Source organism: Oncorhynchus mykiss, chromosome 20 (genome assembly GCF_013265735.2).
Source record: "Oncorhynchus mykiss isolate Arlee chromosome 20, USDA_OmykA_1.1, whole genome shotgun sequence".
Taxonomy (NCBI): domain Eukaryota; kingdom Metazoa; phylum Chordata; class Actinopteri; order Salmoniformes; family Salmonidae; genus Oncorhynchus; species Oncorhynchus mykiss.
The window spans coordinates 3119383-3142026 of NC_048584.1; the positions used below are offsets into that span (position 1 = coordinate 3119383).

Consider the following 22644-nt stretch of genomic DNA (forward strand, 5'->3'; position numbering starts at 1 on the left):
ATCAAGCTGAAACTTTAAGTGTTCATATTATTGGGGGTTCAGCAGCGTAGCCCAATTGTATTAGTTGGCAAATACTTTTTCCAGTTCCGCCAATTTGATTAATAAAATGCTAATTCCCTTAAGACCTAGAAGGATGCAAATGTGCATGATTGTATAAAAGGCCATGGGTCACACGCTCTCATGTAATGCCATTTATTAGTATTGGATAGAAAACACTCTGAAGTTTCTAAAACTGTTTGAATGATGTCTGCGAGTATAACAGAACTCAAATGGCAGGCAAAAACCTGAGAAGAAATCCAAACAGGAAGTGGGAAATCTGAGGTTGGTCGATTTTCAACCCAGCCCCTATTGAATACACAGTGGGATATTGGTTATGGTGCACTTCCTAAGGCTTCCACTAGATGTAAACCGTCTTAAGAAACTTGAATAGGCTTCTACTGTGATGTGTGGCCGGATGAGAGCTCTTTGAGTCAGTGGTTTGGCAGAGAGCCAGGTCCTGGTAATGCGCATTTCACATGATAGCGACCTGCGTTCCATGGCTTTTCTACACACAAAGGAATTCTCTGGTTGGAAGGTTATTTAAGATGTATGATAAAAACACACTAAAGATTGATTCTATACATAGTTTGAAATGTTTCTACGACCTGTAATATTTTTTAAGTTTTCGTCCGAAGTTCGGCAGGACCTGCACGAGCGTTTGGATTTGTGTACTAAACGCCCTAACAAAAGTAGCTACTTGGACATAAATAATGGACACTATCGAACTAAATCAAACATTTAATGTGGAACTGGGATTCCTGGGAGTGAATTCTGATGAAGATCAAAGGTAAGGGATCATTTATAATGTTGACTCCAACATGGTGGATAAAAAATAAAAAAATCAGTCTCAGATTATTGCCTGGTTTGCTTTTTCCGTAAAGTTTTTTTAAAATCTGACACAGCGGTTGCATTAAGGAGAGGTATATCTATTTTTCCATGTCTAACAATTGTATCTATCGACATTATTATTACAGTATTTCTGTAAATTGATGTGGCTCTCTGCAATATCACCGGATGTTTTTGGAACTAGTGAACGTAACGCGCCAAAGTATTCTGAGATTTTATTTAATATATAAATATGAACTTTATCAAACAAAACATACAGTGGGGCAAAAAAGTATTTAGTCAGCCACCAATTGTGCAAGTTCTCCCACTTAAAAAGATGAGGCCTGTAATTTTCATCATAGGTACACTTCAACTATGACAGACAAAATGAGGGAAAAAAATCCAGAAAATCACATTGTAGGATTTTTAATGAATTTATTTGTAAATTATGGTGGAAAATAAGTATTTGGTCACCTATAAACAAGCAAGATTTCTGGCTCTCACAGACCTGTAACTTCTTCTTTAAGAGGTCCTCTGTCCTCCACTCGTTACCTGTATTAATGGCACCTGTTTGAACTTGTTATCAGTATAAAAGACACCTGTCCACAACCTCAAACAGTCACACTCCAAACTCCACTATGGCCAAGACCAAAGAGCTGTCAAAGGACACCAGAAACAAAATTGTAGACCTGCACTAGGCTGGGAAGACTGAATCTGCAATAGGTAAGCAGCTTGGTTTGAAGAAATCAACTGTGGGAGTAATTATTAGGAAATGGAAGACATACAAGACCACTGATAATCTCCCTCGATCTGGGGCTCCACGTAAGATCTCACCCCGTGGAGTCAAAATGATCACAAGAACGGTGAGCAAAAATCCCAGAACCACACGGGGGGACCTAGTGAATGACCTGCAGAGAGCTGGGACCAAAGTAACAAAGCCTACCATCAGTAACACACTACGCCGCCAGGGACTCAAATCCTGCAGTGCCAGACGTGTCCCCCTGCTTAAGCCAGTACATGTCCAGGCCCATCTGAAGTTTGCTAGAGAGCATTTGGATGATCAAGAAGATGATTGGGAGAATGTCATATGAAACCAAAATATAACTTTTTGGTAAAAACTCAACTCGTCGTGTATGGAGGACAAAGAATGCTGAGTTGCATCCAAAGAACACCATACCTACTGTGAAGCATGGGGGTGGAAACATCATGCTTTGGGGCTGTTCTTCTGCAAAGGGACCAGGACGACTGATCCGTGTAAAGGAAAGAATGAATGGGGCCATGTATCGTGAGATTTTGAGTGATAACCTCCTTCCATCAGCATGGGCATTGAAGATGAAACGTGGCTGGGTCTTTCAGCATGACAATGATCCCAAACACACCGCCCGGGCAACGAAGGAGTGGCTTCGTAAGAAGCATTTCAAGGTCCTGGAGTGGCCTAGCCAGTCTCCAGATCTCAACCCCATAGAAAATCTTTGGAGGGAGTTGAAAGTCTGTGTTGCCCAGCAACAGCCCCAAAACATCACTGCTCTAGAGGAGATCTGCATGGAGGAATGGGCCAAAATACCAGCAAGTGTGTGAAAACCTTGTGAAGACTTACAGAAAACGTTTGACCTCTGTCATTGACAACAAAGGGTATATAACAAAGTATTGAGATAAACTTTTGTTATTGACCAAATACTTATTTTCCACCATAATTTGCAAATAAATTCATTAAAAATCCCACAATGTGATTTTCTGGAATTTTTGTTCTCATTTTGTCTGTCATAGTTGAAGTGTACCTCTCTCATCTTTATAAGTGGGAGAACTTACACAATTGGTGGCTGACTAAATACTTTTTTGCTCCACTGTACATGTATTCTGTAACATGAAGTCCTATGAGTGTCACCTGATGAAGATCAAAGGTTAGTGATTAATTTTATATCTCTATTTGTGCTTTTTGTGACTGTTCTCCTTGGCTGGAAAAATGGCTGAATTTTTCTGTGGCTTGACCTAACATAATCGTTTGTGGTGCTTTTGCTGTAAAGCCTATATGAAACCGGACACTGTGGTGGGATTAACAACAAGATTATCTTTAAAATGGTATAAAATACATGTATGTTTGAGGAATTTTAATTACGAGATTTGTTGTTTTGAATTTGGCGCCCTGCACTTTCATTGGCTGTTGTCATATCGATCCCGTTAACGGGATTGCAGCCCTAAGAAGTTATAACGCTCCACAAACTGTGGGACCTAGAAACATGAAATTCTGTACATACACAAGATGGCCAAACGTCTGTCGCGAAGTGGTAGGCCACATACAGTGGTTTGCAAAATAATGAATCCCCCTTTGCGTTTTTCCTATTTTGTTGAGTTAAACTGTAATTGAAATGGATTTTTATTGGATTTCATGTCATGGACATACACAAAATAGTCCAAATTGGTGAAGTGAAATGGAAAAATACTTCTTTAGGGTAGAAATAATAACTTGTGACTAGGGGGCAGTATTTTCATTTTTGGAAAAATAACGTTCCCGTAGTAAACGGGATATTTTGTCAGGACAAGATGCTAGAATATGTATATAATTGACAGCTTAGGATAGAAAACACTCTAAAGTTTCCAAAACTATAACAGACCTGATATTGCAGGCAAAAACCTGAGAAAAATCAAATCCGGAAATGACTCATCTTTTGAAAGCTCTGCGTTCCAATGCATCCCTTTGAGCAGGCTATCAACCAGATTACTTTTTCTCCATATTCCCCAAGGTGTCTACAGCATTGTGACATAGTTTTATGCATTTATGTTGAAGAATACCCGTGAGCGGCTACATTGCGCAAGTGGTCACCTGATGGCTCCCAGAGTGATTCTCGCGTAAAATACAGAGGTAGCCATTATTCCAATCGGTCCTACTGAAAAACCAATTGTCCTGGTGGATATATTATCGAATAGATATTTGAAAAACACCTTGAGGATTGATTATAAACAACGTTTGCCATGTTTCTGTCGATATTATGGAGCTAATTTGGAATATTTTTGGGCGTTTTCGTGACTGCAATTTCCGGGCGATTTCTCAGCCAAACGTGAAGAACAAACGGAGCTATTTCGCCTACAAAAATAATATTTTTGGAAAAAAGGAACATTCCCTATCTAACTGGGAGTCTCGTGAGTGAAAACATCCAAAGCTCATCAAAGGTAAACGATTTAATTTGATTGCTTTTCTGATTTCCGTGACCAAGTTACCTGCTGCTAGCTGGACAAAATGCTATGCTAGGCTATCGATAAACTTACACAAATGCTTGTCTAGCTTTGGCTGTAAAGCATATTTTGAAAATCTGAGATGACAGGGTGATTAACAAAAGGCTAAGCTGTGTCTCAATAAATTTCACTTGTGATTTTCATGAATAGGAATATTTTCTAGGAATATTTATGCCCGTTGCGTTATGCTAATTAGTGTCAGTCGATGATTACGCTCCCGGACCCGGGATGGGGAGTTACTAGAGGTTCAATTCTTTTCACGTCCGGATGAAAATCGTGCCCAGAGTAAACTGCCTGCTCCTCAGGCCCAGATGCTAGGATATGCATATTATTAGTCTATTTGGATAGAAAACACAAAAGTTTCTAAAGCTGTTTGAATGATGTCTGACTATAACATAACTCATATGGCAGGCGGAAACCTGAGAAAAATCCAACCAGGAAGTGGGAAATCTGAGGTTTGTAGTTTTTCAAGTGATTGCCTATCCAATATACAGTGTAAATAGGGTCAGATTGCACTTCCTACGGCTTCCACTAGATGTCAACAGTCTTTAGAATGTTGTTTCATGCTTCTACTGTGAAAGGGGAGCGAATAAGAGCTGTTTCAACCAGTGGTCTGGCTGAAAGCCTCGAGTTGTTGATCGCGCACGGCCGTGAGCGCGAGCTCCGTTCCCTTTCATTTCTAATGACAAAGGAATTGGCCGGTTGGAATATTATCGAAGATTTATGATAAAAACATCCTAAAGATTGATTCTATACATCGTTTGACATGTTTCTACAAACTGTAATGGAACTTTTTTAACTTTTCGTCTAGACTTAGTGCCTGAGCCTTGTGCATTTGGATTACTGGACTAAACATGCAAACAAAAAGGAGGTATTTGGACATAAAGATGAACTTTATCGTCTAACATTGAGACCTGGGAGTGCCATCAGATGAACATCAAAGGTAAGTGATTTAATTTGAACGCTATTTCGGACTTTTGTGACACCTCTCCTTGGTTTGAAAATGGCTGAATGGTCTTCTGTGGCTAGGCGCTGACCTAACATAATAGCATGGTGTGCTTTTGCCGCCTTTTTGAAATCTGACACAGTGGTTGCATTAAGGAGAAGTGTATTTGTAATTGTATGTATAACACTTGTATCTTAGATCAATGTTTATTATGAGTATTTCTGTAATTTGATGTGGCTCTCTGCACTTTCACCGGATGTTTGTTTGAGACAATGCATTTCTGAACATAACCTCATTTGAAATTGGTGCGTTTTTGGACATAAAGATGAACTTTATCGAACAAAACACATTTATTGTGTAACATGAAGTCCTGGGAGTGCCATCAGATGAAGATCAACGGTTAGTGATTAATTTAATCGCTATTTTTGACTTTTGTGAGGGCTCTCCTTGGCTGGAAAATGCCGTAAAGCCGATTTGAAATCGGACACTGTGGCTGGATTTACAAGAAGTTTATCTTTAAAATGGTGTGAAATACTTGTACATTTGAGGAATTTTAATTATGGGATTTCTGTTGTTTTGAATTTGGCGCCCTGCAATTTCACTGGCTGTTGTCGAGGTGGGACGCTAGCGTCCCACATATCCCAGAGAAATTAACAGTTGGTGCGCAACCTCTAATAAGGAAGTCAAGGTTCTGCTCGCCCGAGTTCAAATATCTTATGATTAGCTATAGACCTTACTATTTACAAACCGATGCTGGCATTAAGACAACACTCAACAAGCTGTATAGAGCCATATGCAAACAGGAAAAGGCTCATCCAGAGGCGGCGCTCCTAGTGGCCGGTGATTTTTATGCAGGGATACTGAAATGAGTCTTACCTCAATGCTACCAGCATGTTACCTGTGCAACTAGAGGCGAAAAAAACTCTAGATCACCTTTACTCCACAGAGAAACAAAACTATCAATAACTCTATCCTCCTGATTCCTGTCACCTTCCAACACGACAAAGACCCAAAGCACAGAGCCAAGACAATGCAGGAGTGGCTTTGGGACAAGTCTCTGAATGTCCTTGAGTGGCCCAGCCATAGCCCTGACTTGAATCCGATTGAACATCTCTGGAGAGACCTGAAAAAAGCTGTGCAGCGACACTCCCCATCCAACCTGACAGAGCTTGGGAGGATCTGCAGAGAAGAATGGGAGAAACAGGGTTAATCGTCTGAATACTTATGTAAATGTGGGGAAGAACAGAGCCGGATGGGTGGCTGCCTTTTTACGGGCTCCTAACAAAATGTGCTATTTTGTTTATTTTTTTAATTTTTAAACTAATTGTGTACATGATGTTGCTGCTATTCTATTATGGCCAAAAAGAGCTTCTGGACATCAGAACAGCGATTACTCACCTTGAACTGGACAAAGATGTTTTATTTAATGAGTCCGACGCGAAGAATATAGCGCTTTCTCAAGACAGGGCTCAAATCCCTGTCATTCGCAAGAAGTAAAGAAGGAGAAAACGGGGGCGTAGGTCAGGGTGCTTCGTGAGAATTCGGAGGCGAGTGTGTAAACTACCATCAGTACTATTGGCCAACGTGCAATCATTGGAAAATAAACTTGACGATCTACGATTAAGACTATCCTATCAAAGGGACATTAACTGTAATATCTTACGTTTCAGAGTCGTGGTTGAACGAAGACGCAGATAATATAGAGCTTGCTGGGTTTTCTGTGCATTGGCAGGACATAGCAGCTACGTCTGTAAAGACAAGGGGTGTGGCTTGTGTCAATAACAGCTGGAGCATGATGTCTAATATTAAAGATGTATTTAATATGAGGTAGAGTAACTCATGATAAGCTGTAGACCACACTATCTACCAAGAAAGTTATCTATGCTGACAATAAGACCGCACTCAATGAGCTGTATAAGGCCATATGCAAACAAGAATATGCTAATTCAGAAGCTGCGCTCCTAGTGGCCGGGGACTTTAATGCAGGGAAACTTAAATCCGTTTTACCTCATTTCTACAAACATGTCACATCTGCAACCAGAGAGAGAAAATATTAATAAATAAAACTCTAGATCACCTGTACTCCACACACACAAATATACAAAGCTATCCCTCGCCCCCTCCATTTGGCTAATCTGACCATAAATCTATCCTCCTGATTCCTGGTTATAAGCAAAAACTAACGCAGGAGTTAAGAGTGAATCGCTCAATACGGAAGTAATCAGATGACACGGATGCTACAGGACTGTTTTGCTAGCAGACTGGAATATGTCCCGGGATTCATCCAATGGCATTGAGGAGTATACCACCTCAGTCACCGGCTTCATCAATAAGTGCATCCTTGACTTCCTGACGGGCCACCCCCAGGTGGTAAGGGTAGGCAACAACACATCTGCTATGCTGATACTCAACACTGGGGCCCCTCAGGGGTGCGTGCTTAGTCTCCTCCTGTACTCACTGTTCACCCATGACTGCGTGGCCATACACGACTCAAACACCATCATTAAGTTTGCTGACGACACAACAGTGGTAGGACTGATCACCGACAACAATGAGACGGCCTTTAGGGAGGAGGTCAGAGACCTGGCAGTGTGGTGCAAGGACAACGATCTTCCCCTCAATGTGAGCAAGACAAAGGAGCTGATCATGAACTATAGGAAAAGGAGAGCCGAAAAGGCCCCCATTAACATCGATGGGGCTGAAGTGGAGCGGGTCGAGAGTTTCAAGTTCCTTGGGATCCACGTCACCAACAAACTATCATGGTCAAAACACACTAAGACAGTTGTGAAGAGGGCACAACAATATATTTTCCCCTTCATGGGTCCCCAGATCCTCAACAAGTTCTACAGCTGCACACTCAAGAGCATCTTGACCGGTTGCATCGCCGTCTGGTATGGCAACTGCTCGGTATCTGACCGTAAGGCTCTACAGAGGGTACCCAGTACATCACTGCGGACAAGCTTCCTGCCTTCCAGGACCTATATACTAGGCAGTGTCAGAGGATGGTCCCCAAAAAATTGTCAAAGACTCCAGTCACCCAAGTCATAGACTGTTCTCTCTTACCGCACGGCAAGCGGTACCGGAGCATCAAGTCTAGGACCAAAATGCTCCTTAACAGCTTCTACCCCCAAGCCATAAGACTGCTGAACAATTAATCAAATGGCCACCAGGACTATTTACATTGACCACCCCACCCCCCTCCCCTTGTTTTTACACTGCTGCTACTTGCTGTGTATTATCTATGCATAGTCACTTTACTCCTATCTACATGTACAAATTACCTCAACTAACCTGTACCCCCACACATTGACCTACGGTAACCCCTGTATATAGCCCCGTTATTGTTATTTTATTGTGTGTTACTTTTTATTTTATACTTAGTTTATTTTGTAAATATTTTCTTAACTCTATTTCTTGAACTGCATTCTTGGTTAATGGCTTGTAAAGTAAGGATTTCACCGGCCCTAGTGACAAATACAATTTTATTTGAAATGTGATATTTCAGTTATTTTCTTATACCTTTACTAACATCTCTTAAAATCTGTTTTTTGCTTTGTCATTATGGGGTATTGTGTGTCGATTTAAAACAATTTAATACAATTTAGAATAAGGCTGGAACTTAACAAAATGTGGAAAATGTCAAGGTGCCTGAATTCTTTCCAAATGCACTGTATGAGAGGCCTGTGTTTACCATAGTCCTTATTTTCAGCATTGATCCAAAACCCCTAAAAAAAACATTTATTTCCCCATAGGCTTTGACCAACGAGCCATGGCGGAGTTAGGCTGTTTCACAATTTTGACTTTGTTATGCATTTAAATAGTTGAATGTGTGATAACACATTTAGGTGACGACTAAACCAGATATGGTTTTTCCATTGGGATTTGGTTGTGCTTTTAGATGGTTGAAAGCATAGTGATGACACATTGGAAATTCAATCTTATTGATCAACCAAATATCACCCAATTGTCCATGTTGAAATTACATGGTGTGCCGAATGGGCCACTACTACCACTTTTAGGGGCCAATACAAAACATTTCCTAAATTCTAGACCTCAGTTGAATCTGGTAACAAATGTTGTGGCTGTTGAACAAGTTGAGGAGACTAAATTACTTGGTGTTACCTTAGATTGTAAACTGTCATGGTCAAAACATATTGATTCAATGGTTGTAAAGATGTGGAGAGGTCGGTCCGTAATAAAGAGATGCTTTGCTTTTTTGACACCACACTCCAAAAAGCAAGTTGTACAGGCTTTAGTTGTCTCATTTCGATTGTCTAGTCATGTGGTCGAGTGCTGCAAGTAAAGCCCTAGTTAAGCTGCAGCTGGCCCAGAACAGAGCGGCATGTCTTGCTCTTCAAGAGCCTTCAAGGGCTAATATGAATACTATGCATGCCAGTCTCTCTTGGCTAAGAGCTGAAGACTGACTGCATCACTTCTTTCTATAAGAAACATTAATGAAAATCCCAAATTGTTTGCAGTCAATTTACACACAGCTCTGACACACACACACACTTATCCCACCAGACATGCCACCAGGGGTCTTTTCATAGTCCACAAATCCTGAACAAATTCAAGAAAGCATACAGTATTATATATAGCCCTTATTGCATGGAACTTCCTTCCATTTAATTTTGCTCAAATAAACAGCAAACCTGGTTTCAAAAAACAGAAAGCAACACCTCTCCCCTATTTGACCTAGTTAGATTGTGTGTATGTTTTAATAAGGAGGCTACGTGTGCCTATTTTAAATTGATGTAGTTCTGTCCTTGAGCTGTTCTAGTCTATTAATATTCTGTATTATGTCATGTTTCATGTGGAACTCAGGAAGACTAGATAAATCTTTCGCGACAGCTAAATAAATATCAAATTCACCATTGGGTGTTTGTACCCTGGCGCAAATGTCTCTTTCTCCTCACTAAATAAATGAGATCGAAGTTGACAATTGTACATGTGACTTCATGATTGAATTTCAATTAACTGAATGAAGAGGGTGAAATATATTGTTGCTAAATAAAGAAGGATCAAGTATGAGGTTGCCCATGCATTTACCCCACTGAGTTAATCATTAGCTGCTAGATCACAAACTCTTAACATGATCTTGTTACTAGTTAGCACCATATTGATGACTTTAATGCTAAATGAGTACAGCAGAAACACTGCCGTACAGGTTGGCAGGTCTGACTTCTAGTTACCATGAGATGATTCTATCCAGGCTCCTTCCGCCTGCCCCTTCGTGGTGGGCTCTTCGTCCTGATGGTTGGAAGGCAAGGCATAACCTGTGGCGACCAGCATCTCAGCCACATTGCCCTGGGGGTCGCTGGCCTCGTCGATCATGGCCACCAGCGCCATACCCTCCCGCTCGCCCAGGATCTCTACCCGCAGGAATCGGTTGCACACCATCCGCCTGAGCATCAGCACAGTCTCCTCTGACCAGACCTCTGCTGTGGGACGCACTCCTATAGGGGGAGGGGTGGGATTGTGTGTGTAACAGGCAATAATTTTTTATTTAATGTGATGAGTTTGTAAGTGATCAGGTTAACACCACCACTATCCGTAAAACACAATTGAATGCACTAGAGATTCCTTTGAGTTTGAGACGAAAAGGAAGGAATCAAAAAGTCATGAAATGGCAATACATTTCTTTAGTTGCTATAAGGTTGTTATTGACACCTTGGACAAATGGAATGACACATGAATAGATGTCGCCAGAAAAGCAGAAATTCCAGATGAATCAATACATTGAATTGAACATGTAATAGGTCATACCTGCCAGGGCACAAGGGATGGCCTGCATTGGCAGGGCTAGGAGTTCAGAGCTGATAGAACACAGGCGACTCAGCTCCACCTCCTCTGAGTTGCCAAAGTCAATGTAGCCTACACACACCTTCTCTTCAGATGAGTAGGCCAGCACTTTGGCCCTGTACCACTGGTTGTCCTCTGGGAAGGTACACACGAAGAGAGATTGTCATAGAAAATTGCATTATAATGCTTGTTTTATTCGACAGAACAGAATATTCTCTTAACTATTGTGTGTGTGTGTTCTACTGAGGATTGGCCTCTATGAGATAACACTGACAGAGGAGATTTACGATGTCTTTTGGGTGATAAAATCAAAAGAGCATTTCAGAAAACATGAGCTAATGGTTCTGTTCTATGCCGTACCAGGGAGAGACGGCTCCAGTTTGGAGTAGGAGGGCCATACACGGGTCTTTACAATGACACAGCAGTAAATGTCTGCTATGTTTTATAGATATCTTTCATACAAATCTTAACCTTTGCGAACTGTTCCTAAGATCTGCGGTTCGTCATGTAAGTTGAAAGGGGTGTATCTTGGCTATAGAAGATATTTGTACTTTTCTGTTGGTACTTTCAATGGTTCATTAGAGATAGCGCATCATTAAAAGTCAAAAAGGATATGGCAAAGCTCTTATTAAAGATGTAGTTTAAGTAGAACTCTGACTGGTGTGTGAAGTTTGGAACTCTCCCCATTTGTTATGCAGAAATATGCCACCACAAGATCACCACTACCAACCGCGATGAGATCATTGGCTGGCAATGCTCCACAAATTTCCTCAACCAGGTCAAGATTAAGATCAAAGGAGAGAGCTCATCATATGTCCTTTATCTGACCGTGTATGTACCCTGAGTGAATGTGAGTACTCTAGCCTGACACAGAATTAGAGAGAGTGTCCTTACCATAGAATAGGGAGCAGCACACTGTGCCAGGGGCAGGTCTGAAGTTTTGGCTGGCTGGGGCCTGAGAGCAGTGGTCTCTCAGTTTCAGATGCAGCTCCTGGATCACACCTGTACAGACATACAACACTCAGCACCCATGATACAAGAGACTGAATCACCTCCACAGGGTTACATTCAATTCACTAGGGCACATTAAAGCAAAAGGTTTTAAAAACTGTTTTTTATCAGTACCTCCTAGGGTTGCAAACAGGGATGCATGATATATCGGTGAACATATCGGGAAAGATATCGGAATCGGACGATAATAGCTAAAAATGCCAAAAATCAGTATCGGCCCGATTTTAAAAACCGATGTCAAAGCTCCCGTGCATATGACGTAGGTACATGACGCCACGTAAAATGTTGCGCTACAGGTGCAACACAGCATTCCCGAACCTAAACCACAATGTCTGCTGTGTGGATCGAGCAGTCAACAAGTAGAGCAGTCATTTGTGAGAGGAAGACAATTTCAGCGAGACAACTCAAAGGCGAAATCCATTAAGGCCAAGATAATGGAATTCATTGCCCTTGACAATCAACCGTTCTCTGTCGTGAATGATGTTGGCTTTCGCCGACTGGACGAGCACCGCTACACACTACCAAGTGCGCTATTTTTCAGATGTTGCCCTACCGGAGTCACACAGTAATAGTGTCACTGCTATTAGCTTCACGGCATACTATGGAACGCCGATTGGGTCTTTGCGTGTTAAGAAAGATACAGTAGCACTGTCAAAGCTGTACAAAAAAAGTCTGCAAACAAGCAAACCCTGGCCACGAACGATGTGTTTACAATACCACGTTGGTAATAAAGCATAATTTGTTGTTTCGACCGCAACTTCTGGGGTAGCTAGCTTCAGCTTGGTACCTAACTAACACCAATACAACCAGCCTGAAAACAATGACCTGTAGAAACGGCAGTCATGTTCATTATTCTTAGCAATGATTTAAGAATCCTTGTGAGTAAGTATTAGCAAGGTTGCCACTTGTTGTTCACCTATTGAAATTGAACTTCAGTTCATGAAAATAAATAGATAGCCAGCTACTTAACCCTGTTGCCCAAAGCTAACGTTATAAGCAGCCAGCTAGCTTCATCTGGCTAGTGAGGCTTGACCGGACCGCGATGTGAAGCAAGGCACAATAAGGATTAGGCACAATAGTGGAATTTACGGGTTGCCTTCAAAATAAAATTGCCATTGACAGTGATGCAAATGAATACAAATAGTAGAATTATGCAAACTTTTATTTTGAAGGCTAACCGCAAAGTTCAATACTGTGGCTAGCTTTACAGATGGGTCCGACCACCATTAATCAAATAAGAACTGTCTTATAAATTAGGGTTGTTTGAGATGACACCTAGATGTCGTTTTGCTAAGTTTTTGGGGAAAAACATTGTTTGCATCCATAAACTAGCTAACTTTGACCAGCACTGTAGGTGCGCGAGACAACTTTACCAGCATCATAGCATACGTATTGATGAATCGTTGTGACATTAAATTCGAGTGATTGATTAATCAATGTGTAGTAACTACATAAAACATGTATGAATGTGTTAAATGTGACATGCAGTCATATTCAGGTCCTAATTGGTCAACAAGCTTATTTGATAAGTGTATATTTTTCCGACAGGCAAAGACCCAAACGGTGTTCCATAGAAATCCTGGTTGAGAATGAAACGACTGAACAAACGGTGTTCCATAGAAATCCTGGTTGAGAATGAAACGACTGAACAAACGGTGTTCCATAGAAATCCTGGTTGAGAATGAAACGACTGAACAAACGGTGTTCCGTAGAAATCCTGGTTGAGAATGAAACGACTGAACAAACGGTGTTCCATAGAAATCCTGGTTGAGAATGAAACGACTGAACAAACAAACAACGAAACAGCACCGCAAGTGAGTGAAATAAATAGGTTTTGATGATATTTTACTGGTAATGGGGACATAAGTAAATGCCCCAAAAATAACTCTTTGGTCTGTGCGGTGTGTCTAACCTTTACTTAACTAGACAAGTCAGTTAAGAACAAGTTCTTATTTACAATGACGGCTACCCCGGCCAAACCCGGACGACACAGGGGCAATTGTGCACCGCCCTATGGGACTCCCAATCAAGGCCGGATGTGATACAGCCTAGATTGGAACCAGGGACTGTAGTGACGCATCGGAGATGCAGTGCCTTAGACCGCTGCATCCACGTGTGTTCTAAATAGTTAACTGTACTAGAATGCTTAAAACAGCAGCAAAAATGTTAAATATCGGTATCGTTTTTTTTTGGTAAGGAAAGTATCAGATATTGGTATCGGCAAAAAATGTCATATCGGTGCATCACTAGTTGCAAAGGGTTGGAAACTTTGCAGATACTTTCTATGGGGAGTTAAGCCCTGGAATTTGTGGAATTTTACTTAAATTATTATTTTTTTTTAAGTTCTAACAGCGAACCTTTTTTTGAGGGATACACATTGCAATTCTAGGTCTTGTGGCATTATTTGGTTAAAACAATCCCCTATTCAATGGAATTGCAACCCTCTGCATGCACAGTGCATTCTTCCATCACATGTACAGCTAATTCCCAAGATTTTGCACACTAATGAGATGCTATTGAGCCCACACTACTATACTGTCTGAGCCAAGGACTACATGCTTTCTGGTAAGTTTTGATTAAAATACTGGGTGAGTAAATAAACTCAGAAAAAAAAACGTCCTCTCACTGTCAACTGTGTTAATTTCAGCAAACTTAACACGTGTAAATATTTGTATAAACATAAGATTCAACAACTGAGACAAACTGAACAAGTTCCACAGACATGTGACTAACAGAAATGGAATAATGTGTCCCTGAACAAAGGGGGGTCAAAATCAAAAGTAAGTCAACGCAGCTGGTGGCAACACCCGACACTAATCTCATCCTCATGGACTGCACCAGATTTGCCAGGTCTTGCTGTGAGATGTTACCCCACTCTTCCACCAAGGCACCTGCTAGTTCCAAGACATTTCCGGGGGGGGGGGGGGGGGGGGGAATGGGCCTCGCCCTCCAATCCAGCAGGTCCCAGACGTGCTCAATGGGATTGAGATCCGGGCTCTTCGCTGGCCATGGCAGAACACTGAGATTCCGGTCTTGCAGGAAATCACGCACAGAACAAACAGCATGGCTGGTGGCATTGTCAAGCTGGAGGGTCATGTCAGGATAAGCCTGCAGGAAGGGTACCACATGAGGGAGGAGGATGTCTTCCCTGTAACGCACAGTGAGATTGCTTGCAATGACAACAAGCTCAGTCCGATGATGCTGTGAAACACTGCCCCAGACCATGACGGACCCTCCAGCTCCAAATCGATCCCGCTCCAGAGTAGAGGCCTCGGTGTAACGCTCATTCCTTCGACGATAAATGCGAATCTGACCATCACATAAAACCACGACTCGTCAGTGAATAGCACTTTTTGCCAGTCCTGTCTGGTACAGCGACGAGGGGTTTGTGTCCATAGGCAACGTTGTTGCCGGTGATGTCTGGTGAGGACCTGCCTTACAATAGGCCTACAAGCCCTCAGTCCAGCCTCTTTCAGCCGATTGCAGACAGTCTGCACACTGATGGAGGGATTGTGCATTCCTGGTCTAACTCGGGCAGTTGTTGTTGCCATCCTGTACCTGTCCCGCAGGTGTGATGTTCCTGTGTAGTTTTTTGTTACATGTGGTCTGCCACTGCGAGGACCATCAGCTGTCCGTCCCGTCTCCCTGTAGCACCGTCTTAGGCGTCTCGTAGTACGGACATTACAATTTATTGCCCTGGCCACATCTGCAGTCCTCATCTATCTTTTGGTGTTTTTCAGTCAGTAGAAAGGCCTCTTTAGTGTCCTAATTTTTCATAACTGTGACCTTAATTGCCTACCGTCTGTAAACTGTTAGTGTCTTAACTACCGTTCCACAGGTGCATGTTCATTAATTGTTTATTGAACAAGCATGGGAAACAGTGTTTACACCCTTTACAATGAAGATCTGTGAATTTATTTGGATTTTTTACTAATTATCTTTGAAAGACAAAGTCCTGAAAACGTGACGTTTCATTTTTTGCTGAGATTATATTTTATATGACATACATGATTTTTTGTTAAATAGTAAATAGTAGCCTACAGCAAAGAGTAAGTCATTTCTAACTGGTTAACAATTTCTGCTAGTTAGTTTTTGCTACCATGTGGGTTTTAGCTTGCTTGAGCCTGTTAACTGAGTGTTAATCTGTTTCATTTTAACACATTTATCTTACAAAGGATTTGTTTAATCTAACTGCTTAACTGTAAGTGTTTTCTACTAAAACAATTATAATCTTTACAGGAAAATGCCACGGGCATTATCGGATGTGGAGACAGTTCACTGCAGCTAATGTAGAAGGAAAAGCTGTGTACATTTGCAAACACTGTGCCAAATCATATGTGAAGAATGCAACAAAGATGCAGAATCATCTGGCCAAGTGCCAAAAGTTCCCTTGGCACTCACAACAAGCAACCTCTGACAAAAGTCCCTCTACTTCCATTTGAGGTGAAAATTATGAATCAGACACCTCATCGATAGCAACAGCTCATGGTCCTCCTGGAATCAGAAGTTTAACTCAATGGAGGAACGTAGTCAGAGAAATTCTGATGAATGTCTTGCTCGAGCTGTGTATGCAAGTGGTTCACCGCTGACGCTCACAGGCAATGTTTATTGGAAGGGATTTCTGAATGTTCTTCGCCCAGCATACACCCCTCCAACCAGACATGCTTTAACAACTCATATGCTGGACGCAGAGTTCAATATAGTATAATAGTATCTACTCATTTGCTAGATGTGGAGTTCAACAGAGCACTGGTGACAGACAATGCTGCGAACATGAAGGCTGCTTGGTCTAAAGTGGAGGAGTCCTACCCTCACATCACACCCATTGGCTGTGCTGATCATGCATTGAATCTGCTCCTCAAGGACATCATGGCACTGAAAACAATGTATACACTCTACAAGAGAACCAAGGAAATGGTTAGGTATGTAAAGGGTCATCAAGTTATAGCAGCAATCTACCTCGCCAAGCAAAGTGAGAAGAATAAGAGCACCACATTGAAGCTGCCCAGCAACACCTGTTGGGGGTGGTGTGTCATGTTTGGCAATCTCCTGGAGGGGAAGGAGACTCTCTAAGAAATAGCCATATCAGTCTGCCGATATGCACAGCCCCATGAAGAGGATCCTTCTGGATGATCTATTTTGGGAGAGAGTGGTAAGCAGCCTGAAACTGCTGAAACCTATAGCAGTGGCCATTACACGGATTGAGGGAGACAATGCCATCCTATCTGATGTTCAGACTCTGCTTTCAGATGTAAGAGAAGAAATCCGTACTGCCCTGACCACTTCACTGTTGAGCCAAGCAGAGGAAACTGCAGTTCTGAAATACATCAAAAAGCATGAAGACTTCTGCCTGAAGCTCATACATGCCGCAGCGTACATGTTGGACCCCAAGTACGCTGGCAAGAGCATCCTGTCTGGTGCAGAGATCAACAAGGCCTATGGTGTCATCACCACCGTGTCTCGCCACCTCAGCCCAGATGAAGGCACGGTTCTTGGCAATCTGGCAAAGTACACTTCCAAGCAAGGGCTTTGGGATGGAGATGCAATATGGCAGTCGTGCCAACATCTCTCATCAGCCACCTGCTGGTGGAAGGGACTTTGTGGATCGGAGGCTCTTTCCCCGGTTGCCACCATCATCCTCCAAATCCCACCAACATCAGCCGCCTCAAGAGCGCAACTGGTCCTTGTTTGGGAACACACAAAAGACACACACAATGCACGCAACAGGCTGACCAATACAAGGCTTGACAAATGGTGGCCATCCGGGCAAATTTGAGGCTTTTTGAGCCTGACAACGAGCCATCCTCAACAGGGTTGGAAAGTGATGATATATGGAGTTTACATCCTTATTAATCATCAGCTGTAATAGAGAAATGAGGGGTGTCATAGCTGAGGGGCTACACCAGAGGTTAATGGTTATCTGTAGGAGGAAACTATATGGTTAATTAAGCTTGGAATATACTGAGTGTAGGGAAAGTGATCACGTGGCAGGCATTGATTAGAGAAGAGAGCCCTGGATTAGTGATGAAGTGAGGTCGAGATCAGGCAGGTCACGTTAAGGGAGAAATAACCGTTTATGGCCCGTATCACTTAGTGTCCTGCCTAGCAGTAAAGATACAATGTTTGTTCAGATTTGTAGGAGGAGACTCAGCCTAGGAGGAAGTGTTAAATATCAGTGCTTGTGTGAAAAGGTCTTTGTCTAATGCAGCTGTATTGGTCCTCTGGTAAGAATAAACTTGGTTTATTAGTGTCCGTCAAGTTTGTACTCTGAGAATTAGAACCTGACGGTGACAGTGAAGATAAGGCCTCAGAGTCTGATGTTCAAGAGGTGGATACAGTATTGAGGAGGTCCAGGGAGAAGACACTGAAGCCTGAGAGGAAGACAACCAAAGCTTTAGTTTCTAGACAGATTTCCGTTAATTCCCACTGAAAGTTTCCACCTCTGAATTATCCCCAAAATGTGCAACTTTACCCTAGTACCTCTACATTTCAAAATGTTTTGTCCTGTTTTAAGCCAACTGAAAAACGACCCAGATGTGTGTATATAGAGTGTATGTTGAAACTCCTTCAAATTAGTGGATGTGGCGATTTCAGCCACACCCATTGCTGACAGGTGTATAAAATCAAGCACACAGCCATGCAACTGTACATAGACAAACATTGGCAGTAGAATGGCCTTACTGAAGAGCTCAGTGGCTTTCAACGTGGCACCGTCATAGGATGCCACCTTACCAACAAGTCAGTTTGTCAAATTTCTGCCCTGCTAGAGCTGCCCCAGGCAACTAAGTGCTGTTATTGTGGAAACTCTCATGACAATGTTCCCGTCCACAAAGCGAGGTCAATACAGAAATGGTTTGTCGAGATCGGTGTGGAAGAACTTGACTGGACTGCACAGAGCCCTTAAATGACATTTTGGGAAAAAAAGTTAACTCAGCTCCATCATTCATTCATTCATTCATCAGATGGCTCATTCATCACAAAACCAACTGATACGGAGAACTATTTTAATGTTTTTTCCATGGGCAAAATTAGCAAACTTAGGCATGATATTCCAGCAACAAACGCTGACTACACATCCAAGTATAACGGATCAAATAATGAAAAGACAAACATAGTAGTTTTGAATTCCGTAAAGCGAGTGTGGAAGAGGTGGAAAAATTGTCTCTGTCAACAATGACAAGCCACTGGGGTCGACAACTTAGATCGGAAAATTACTGAGGATAATAGCGGATGATATTGCCACTCCTATTTGCCATATTTTAAATGTAAGCCTACTAGAAAGTGTGTGCCCCCAGGCTTGGAGTTACTGGCTCAAATAGCCGACCAATCAGCCTTTTACCAACCCTTAGTAAACTTCTGGAAAAAAATTGTGTTTGACCAGATACAATGCTATTTCACAGTAAACAAATTGACAACAGAATTTCAGCATGCTTACAGAGGACACTTAACAAGTACAGCACTTACACAAATTACTGATGATTGCCTGAGAGAAAATGAAAAAAAGATTATGGGGTCTGTTTTGTCACACTTCAGTGAGGCTTTTGACATCGATCATAGTCTGCTGCTGGAAAGAAATGTAATGGCTTTACACTCCCTGCTATATTGTGGATAGAGTTACCTGTATTAACCCTCTATGTTCTGTTATGGAAGCCTCTTCAACAAAATCCAGGTATAATCAGGAATTCCCCAGTGCAGCTGTCTAGGCCCCTTACTTTTTTCCGTCTTTATTAACGACATGAGGAAAGCCAGTGTCTATGTACAGTGGGATTTCTGGCTCTGACCTCAAACAGTCACACTCCAAACTCCACTATGGCCAAGACCAAAGAGCTGACACCAGAAACTAAATTGTAGACCTGCACCAGGCTGGGAAGACTGAATCTGCAATCAGGTAAGCAGCTTGGTTTGAAGAAATCAACCGTGTAAAGGAAAGAATGAATGGGGCCATGTATCGTGAGATTTTGAGTGAAAACCTCCTTCCATCAGCAAGGGCATTGAAGATGAAACGTGGCTGGGTCTTTCAGCATGACAATGATCCCAAACACACCGCCCGGGCAACGAAGGAGTGGCTTCGTAAGAAGCATTTCAAGGTCCTGGAGTGGCCTAGCCAGTCTCCAGATCTCAACCCCATAGAAAATCTTTGGAGGGAGTTGAAAGTCTGTTGCCCAGCAACAGTCCCAAAACATCACTGCTCTAGAGGATGTGATTTTCTGGATTTTTTTCTTCTCATTTTGTCTGTCATAGTTGAAGTGTACCTATGATGAAAATTACAGGTCTCTCATCTTTTTAAGTGGGAGAACTTGCACAATTGGTGGCTGACTAAATACTTTTTTGCCCCACTGTATGTGGATGACTCAACACTATACACGTCAGCTACTACAGCGACTGAAATGACTGCAACACTTAAAGAGCTGCAACTAATTTCAGAATGGGTGGCAAGGAATAAAATAGTCCTAAATATTTCTAAAACTAAAAGCATTGTATTTGGGACAAATCATTCACTAAAAGTTGAGATGACTAAACTGCTTGGAGTAACCGTGGATTGTTAACTGTCATGGTCAAAACATATTGATACAACAGTAAATAAATAAGGGAGAAGTATGTCCAAAATAAAGCGCTGCTCTGCATTCTTAACAACACTATCAACAAGGCAGGTCCTACAGGCTCTAGTTTCGTCGCACCTTGACTACTGTTCACTTTCAACTCCCTCCAAAGATTTTCTATGGGGTTGAGATCTGGAGACTGGCTAGGCCACTCCAGGACCTTGAAATGCTTCTTACGAAGCCACTCCTTCGTTGCCCAGTGCGGTGTGTTTGGGATCATTGTCATGCTGAAAGACCCAGCCACGTTTCATCTTCAATGCCCTTGCTGATGGAAGGAGGTTTTCACTCAAAATCTCACGATACATGGCCCCATTCATTCTTTCCTTTACACGGATCAGTCGTCCTGGTCCCTTTGCAGAAAAACAGCCCCAAAGCATGATGTTTCCACCCCCATGCTTCACAGTAGGTATGGTGTTCTTTGGATGCAACTCAGCATTCTTTGTCCTCCATACACGACGAGTGCCACAAAAAGGGAAAATTTAAATTGGCTCAGAACAGGGCAGCACGGCTGGCTCTTGGATGTACACAGAGAGCTAATATTAATAGCTCTCTCCCCAAGCATGTCAATCTCTCCTGGCTCAAAGTGGAGAGATTGACTTCATCATTACTTGTATTTATAAGAGGAAGTATTGACATGTATGCACAGAGCTGTCCGTTTGAACTACTGCCGCACAGCTCAGACACCCAAGCATACCACACAAGACATGCCACCAGAGGTCTCTTCACAGTCTTCAAGTCCAGAACAGAATATGGGAAGCACACAGTACTACATAGAGCCACGACTACATGGACATCTATTCCACATCAAGTAACTCAAGCTAGCAGTAAAATTTGATTTAAAACAGATAAATATACACCTTATGGAACAATGGGGACTGTGAAGAGACACACAAAAAGGTACAGACCCATTCATACACACACGATAACACAGATTTTTTACTGTATATATGTGGTAGTGGTGGAGTAGGGGCGTGAGGGCACACTGATTTTGGAATTTGAAATCTGATGAGCAGGTGTCCACATACTTTGTCATGTAGTGTAACAGTCTAGTCACATCTACAGTATACACATGTAGAGACAGCAGTCACTACCAAGTGGACAAGAGTCAATGTACTACAGTAGTGGAGGCTCCTTAAAGGTGGTAAATAAAGAGGAAAACATAAACATGTATTTTTAGATAACACTATACTAAATATACTCGCGTCAACAAATATTGCAACAAAAAAAGTCTAGTAGCCGCAACAGCACTCTGTAGAGTAGCACCATGGTGTAGCCGTTGGACAGCTAGCTTCCGTCCTCCTCTGGGTACATGGACTTCAATATAAAACCTAGGAGGCTCAAGGTTCTCACCCTCTTCCATACACTCACACAGTAATTATGACGACTTCCAGAGGACATCCTCAAACCTATCAGAGCTCTTGCAACATGAACTGACATATTGTCCACCCAATCAAAGGATCAGATAATCTAGTACTGAAAGCATAAGCTACAGCTAGCTAGCAGTGCAGTGCATACAATGTGGTGAGTAGTTGACCCAAAGAGAGATAGAAAGACAATAGTTTACATAAATTCAAAAATAGGAGAAGCAAAAGAGATCTTTTTTTTTTTTTTCACTTTCACTTTTTTTAGCTAGCAAATGCAGCTAGGTAGTTTAGCCTACTCAAAACACCCAGTTCAAACAGAGAGGGATGCTATGTTAGCTAGCTGGGTATGGCTATCCAACACTGGAACTCTTCCAAGGTAAGCTTTTGGTTTTATTCATTTATTGCCGCCAGTGTAACCGCTAAACTCCTTACTTACTGTACTGCATGATTGTAGAGGGTTTACTAATGCGTTAGTTGTAGTAGCTATGTTGCCTATGACAGCCAATACGGTGACAACGATGTAGGTCCAGCGGTTTTGAGATGATTTGGCTTGGAAAGTTTTTTTCACCTGGTCACAGACAGCTGATGTGTTGTGCACTGGAGTCCACACCCGAAGGGAGAAGTTGAGTGCGCAGATGTGAGAAGGAATTAACAAGCAAAGTGAGCATGCAGTTTGTATGTGGTTGCTATGAAAGTGAACTGTGCTTGCATGTGATCAGGGGTGTATTCATTCGGCAAATTCTGTTCATGTTTAGCAAATGGAACGAAACGTGGATAAACAGACCTTAATTTGTCCAATAGAAACTCTAGTTTGCACCTGTTGAAC

At 42.1% G+C, this 22644-nt stretch overlaps 1 protein-coding gene across 3 annotated transcripts in view; it reads right to left on the reverse strand.

Annotated features, from left to right (window-relative positions):
* The window catches only part of tdrd1 (tudor domain containing 1), an 87966-nt gene that overhangs the window by 23489 nt on the left and 41833 nt on the right, over positions 1-22644 (reverse strand). For all 3 annotated transcript variants that reach the window (XM_021575467.2, XM_036955615.1, XM_021575466.2), the window contains exons 13-15: positions 11738-11845; positions 10808-10978; positions 10234-10497 (exon numbers count right to left, since the gene is read on the reverse strand). In XM_021575467.2, coding sequence (XP_021431142.2) covers positions 10234-10497; positions 10808-10978; positions 11738-11845 — 543 coding nt within the window. The remainder of the gene's footprint in view (positions 1-10233; positions 10498-10807; positions 10979-11737; positions 11846-22644) is intronic.